The 5,436-nt window shown below is 38.8% G+C and overlaps 1 protein-coding gene across 1 annotated transcript; it reads left to right on the top strand.

Moving 5' to 3' along the window:
• Positions 1-2,126: 2,126 nt before the first annotated feature.
• LOC106881242 (uncharacterized) lies at positions 2,127-4,361 on the top strand. The gene is made up of 4 exons (XM_014931553.1): positions 2,127-2,475; positions 2,692-2,868; positions 3,199-3,632; positions 3,960-4,361. The coding sequence occupies exons 1-4, from the start codon at positions 2,127-2,129 to the stop codon at positions 4,359-4,361; spliced, it is 1,362 nt and encodes a 453-aa protein (XP_014787039.1).
• The last annotated feature ends 1,075 nt before the right edge of the window (positions 4,362-5,436 follow it).

Genomic DNA, 5,436 nt, shown 5'->3' with positions numbered 1-5,436 from the left:
ATAATATAGATAATATTTTTGTTTTTCAGAACACTCCAAAAATATAATAATGCAAACGGATGTTTTGAATAAAAAAAAAAATTCAAACTTACCGCCAAGTTATTCCACCATTTCAGATGGCTAATTCAGGAATTATGGGATTGTTGTGGTTCGGGTCAGAAAGTGGAACGAGGTTTGCAACAATTCTACACTAACAAAGAGGGAGAGGGGATGTCTCTCACGTGCGTCTTCTCAAAGCAGACGTACGAGTCACTGAGAGAGGGGGAAGGGGAGGCAGAATATTTTGAAAAAACCTGGACGGAGTTTCTTTGAGACAAAAAGTAACTATTTTATGTAATTTTTCGATGATATCGATAAAAAATCACGGAGCATGCAACGCATATCTTGTTATAAATACACACATGCATATATATACATATACATGTGTGTGTATTTATTTATCTATACACAGACAGACACACACACACACACACACACACGCACACACACACACACACATACACACATTTGAAAACGTTATGTTATCGTGAATTTTCGGAAATATGAATTTAAATCATATTTTCTATATTTTAATTTGTTACTACAACAGAAACTATTTTTGGCTTTATAAGGTGAACTCTACTACTAAAGATATGATTGAATGTTAAATAAAGCCTATCATAAAGACACGCCCGTCTTTTGTAAATTGTCTTACTTCAATTTATTTAACATTCAAAATGGAGCAATTTCTTCGACCGGAATACTTTGATGCTAACTCTGATTCTCCCGATGCTGCAAAGAACTGGAACCACTGGCACCAAACTCTCAACAATTTCTTATCCTCCGTTGAAGATCTAAATCCTGATAAATTCCACTTGCTGACAAATTCTGTGGTTCCATCAGTGTACGAATATATTGTAGAATGTCCTGATTGTGAAACTGCTATCGAAACTCTTGAAAATATTCTCTAAGCATATTCTCGCCACTACAAAACAAGATCTGGGTTAAACCTTAGACCAGTTTTTACAACTTAAAAGACTTTCCAAAGAAGGCAACTTTAAAGTTGTTACTGTAGAAAAGAATCGTGAAGGAGCCATTCGAGATGCATTCATCAGTGGTCTAAGTTCAAATCATATCAGACCGAGGCTGTTGGAAAATAATACTCTTGACCTTCAAAGGGCTTTTGACCTGGCTCGATCTCTTGAAATGGCTGAAAAGCGATCTCTTATGTACACAACCCATACTCCTTGTGGTAGTATCTCTTTGACCAAGAATACTGAATCTGAAGATACGTCATCTACGACAGCAGCAGTGCACTCCTCAGAATGTTTCTTTTGTGGTTACTCGCGTCGTCCTAGGTCAAAATGTCCTGCACAGAATCCCACCTGCAAAAGATATGGTAAAAACGGATATTTCTTAAAGGTTTTCCAATCAAAGCCTAATTCTACGCGGTCTGAATTAGTATCCTCAATTGAGTACAGTTATTATTGAAGCTGCATCTACTAGCCTGTCTAAAGCTATCATCAATATTTCCGTCAACGGCGCCTCTATTAAAGCTCTTGTTGACACTGGAAGTTCTGGGAGGTACATCTGCTCTGATCTTGCCAAATTTCTGGAACTAAACACTTTTCCCTCAGAGAGAAAGATTTCCATGGCTTCCACTAAACTTTAAAGTGTAACAAAAGGACATTGTTTTGTGCAACTCTACCTCCAAGGTCAAGTGTATGACAATGTAAAACTTTCCTTGTTACCTGGACTGTGTTCAGATGTTATACTGGAACATGATTTGTTGGAACGGCATGAAGGACTTCAGATTTCTTTCAAAGGAGAAAATCCTACTTTTTGTGTGTGTGTGTGTGTGGAATAGTAGCAACAAAAGTTGAAGTACCATCCTTATTAAGCAACCTGTCCCTGGATTACAAACTAATTGCAACAAAGTCTCACCGTTTTTCAAAGCCTGATGAACAGTTCATTGACTCCGAAATACAAAAACTGTTATGTGATGATATCATTGAGCCTCCAAACTCACCCTGGAGAGCTCAGCTTTTGGTAACAACAAATGAAAGACACAAGAAAAGACTTATTACAGTCAGACCATTAAACGTTTCACTCAACTCGATGCTTATCCATTGCCGAGAATCGACGAGATGGTTGAGTGCAACTCAAGGTATGAAATGTACAATACATTAAATCTCCACAGCGCCTATCATCAGATACCAATTAAGGAAGAAGAGAGTCATTTTACAACTTTCGAAGCCAGAGGCAACTTGTACCATTTTAAGCATATTCCCTTCGAGGTCACCAATGGAGTTATTTGTTTTCAACGCATCATGGACAATATGATTAGAGAAGAGAAGATCAAGAATACGTTTGCATACTTGGATAATATTACCATTTGTGGAGAGAATCAAGAAGACCATGACAAAAATCTCACTCACTTCCTTGACTGTGCTAAGAAGTATAACATAACCTTCAATGAAAAGAAGAGCATTATCGGTGAAAGGAAATCAAGTTACTGGGGTTTCAAGTATCAAAAGAAAACATCAAACCTGATCCTGAGAGATTGCAACCGTTGAAGGAACTTGCTGACCCACATAACTTCAAATTTAAAAAAAAAAGTCATTGGCATGTTCTCTTACTAGTCATCATGGATTTCGAATTTTTCCGATAAAATTCATCCTCTGGTAATCAATAAATCATTTTCCCTACCAGTAAAAGTGAAAAATGCCTTTGAGTATCTGAAAGTAGAAATCACAAAAGTAATTGTTGTGACTATTAACCCGACTCAGCCCCTAATGGTTGAGACAGATGCCTCAGACATAGCTGTCGCAGCAACTCTTAATCAATGTGGAAAACCCGTTGCCTTTTTCTCAAGATCACTGAGTCCAAGTAAAAGGAATCACTCATCAGTTGAAAAAGAGGCTTATACTATCATAGAAGCTCTTCGAAAATGGAAGCATTATCTTCTTGGCAAGCATTTCAAATTAATCACAGAAACATGCAAGTATTACCTTCATGTTTGACAACGTCCAGACGAGCAAAATCAAGAATGATAAAATACTTGGCGTATTGAACTGTCTTGCTACAGTTACGATGTTGTCTACAGGCCTGGAACTGAACATATCACAGCTGATGCGCTTTCTCATACTTTCTGCTCTCCTTCCGCTTCGGATAGTTCTGTTAGACTTAAAGAAATCCATTCTTCTCTTTGTCATCCAGGAATCTCTAGAATGTTTCACTTTGAAAAATCTAAAAACTTACCTTTCTCCATCGAAGTGAAGCAAATGACTGCAAACTGTAACGTCTGCCGTGAACTCAAACCTTCTTTTTACCAACATTCTGACTCTCGTTTGATAAAAGCAACACGACCTTTTGAGAGACTCAGTGTTGACTTTAAAGGATCTTTGCCTTCTAATTCTCACAAGTATCTTATTACTGCCATTGATGAATACTCTTGCTTCCCTTGTCCCGACATGAGTGCTTCAACTATCGAAAAATGTTTTTGTAAGTTTTTCTCCTTCTTTGGTATGCACTTCTCAATTCATTCTGACAGGAGGACAAGGTTCATGTCCAATGAACTGAAATTATTTTTACATAGCAAGGGAATTGCTACGAGTAGAACTACGACATTTAACTCCAGAGAAAATGGTCAGGTTGAGTGCTTCAACGGAACTCCGTGGAAAACTGTGACACTGGCTTTGAAGACAAAAGGATTGACAATCACTTAGCAGGAACTGGTTCTGCAAGATTCTCTGCGTGCAGTCAGGTCTCTCCTGTGTACAGCGACCGATGAAACGCCTCATGAAAGACTTTTCCGATATAACCGTAAATCTACAATTGGTACAACTCTTCCCAATTGGCTTCTATCACCGGGTCCTGTTTTGATGAGATGAAATGTGAGAACTTTCAAATGTGAACCATTGGTGGACGAAGCGGAGTTGCTGGACTGCAATCTACTCTATACTCATGTTAAATTGCAGGATGGAAGAGAAACTACAGTGTCTCTAAGTCAGTTAGCTCCACCCAAAGGAAAGGACCCGGCAGACCTTCATGCTCAAGAGCCAGCCCTTATCTCGCAGCAGCCCCCGGATCAGCCACACCTGCGTAAAGACATGAGTACCCCTCACGCAAGACTTACTAACACTTGTGAACAATATGAACATTCTCCTCTTGTGAAGGGAGCTGTCGATCAAACCCAAGACATACTTGCACTACCTGATGAAGCACATGATGTGAAGTCTTCTGTTGACTATAACACTAACCAAAATGAATCCCCAAACTCCAATACTAACGCTAATCATTCCACTAATTCGCCATCACACCGTCACCACACGTTCTTTATCAGAACCAGGCCTTGCAACTTGCGTAATAGAGAAGCCTAGACCCCTAAATAATCCCATTGTTCTGAAGGTTGAGAACCCTTAACACTCCTGAACAAGCAACAAAACTGTTTAAACAAACACGTCTTGTAAAATGTTTCTTCTTTTTACGTGTGATCCGTTCTCTTCCTCATAGGAGGAGTGAATGTCATAAATAGCATGATTTGTGTTTGTATTTAAAGTTTGTCCTGATTAGATGTTTCATTGCCCATGGTTAACTCTTGCTATCTTACTGCTTTTATTGCAGATCGTACTTTGAAGTATATTGCATGGATGAGTGTACTGCCTAGTAATAATGCTTCATACATTTACTTTTTTATTGTTTACGATAGTTTTCTCTTTAAACAGAGCAGGGCGTTTTACATTAGAAACGCACACGAGTTGACGTAATACTCATTTGACTGCGGCCATGCTGGAGCACCGCCTTTAGTCGAGCAAATCATCGACCCCAGGACTTATTCTTTGAATGCCTAGTACTTATTCTATCGGTCTCTTTTTGTCGAACCGCTAAGTTACGGAGACATAAACACACCAGCATCGATTGTCAAGCGATGTTGGGGGGTGGGGGTGGGGGGCAAACACAGACACACAAACACACACATATATATACATATACATATATACGACGGGCTTCTTTCAGTTTCCGTCTACCAAATCCACTCACAAGGCTATAGTAGAAGACACTTGCCCAAGGTGCCACGCAGTAGGACTGAACCCGGAACCATGGGGTTAGTAAGCAAGCTACTTACCACACAGCCTATAATGAATATTTTAGAAATAGATGTTAAATACAGTCTCCAAGTGATGATTGCAAGGTATGTTTTCTCATGCACAGCATGAATTCAATTGGTATTGGGGTATGTAAACTACCTTCAAATTCCATCCTGAAGGTAGGCCTATTTTTTAAAATATTCATTGCATGCCTCGTGTGTGTATTTATCATAGGATTGGTGGTTTTTAAGGCTTTTGCTTTCATCTTTGGCAAGCGGTATTTTTACCCTTCTTTAATTCAAATATACATATAATTTTTAAATATACTCAAATACCCAAAATATAAAGGAGTTTCTGCCTCACCAAC

Source organism: Octopus bimaculoides, chromosome 8, assembly GCF_001194135.2.
Source record: "Octopus bimaculoides isolate UCB-OBI-ISO-001 chromosome 8, ASM119413v2, whole genome shotgun sequence".
NCBI lineage: Eukaryota > Metazoa > Mollusca > Cephalopoda > Octopoda > Octopodidae > Octopus > Octopus bimaculoides.
This window is presented reverse-complemented; position numbering and strand designations above follow the sequence as displayed.

Bases quoted from the DNA above. Each gene is read 5' to 3' on its own strand.
- LOC106881242 (XM_014931553.1), top strand. From the start codon at position 2,127: ATGGTTGAGTGCAACTCAAGGTATGAAATGTACAATACATTAAATCTC. The intron at 2,476-2,691 runs GTGAAAGGAAAT...TTTCCCTACCAG, and splicing joins TGAAAAGAAGAGCATTATCG to TAAAAGTGAAAAATGCCTTT. The intron at 3,633-3,959 runs GTTGAGTGCTTC...GTTAAATTGCAG, and splicing joins ACTCCAGAGAAAATGGTCAG to GATGGAAGAGAAACTACAGT.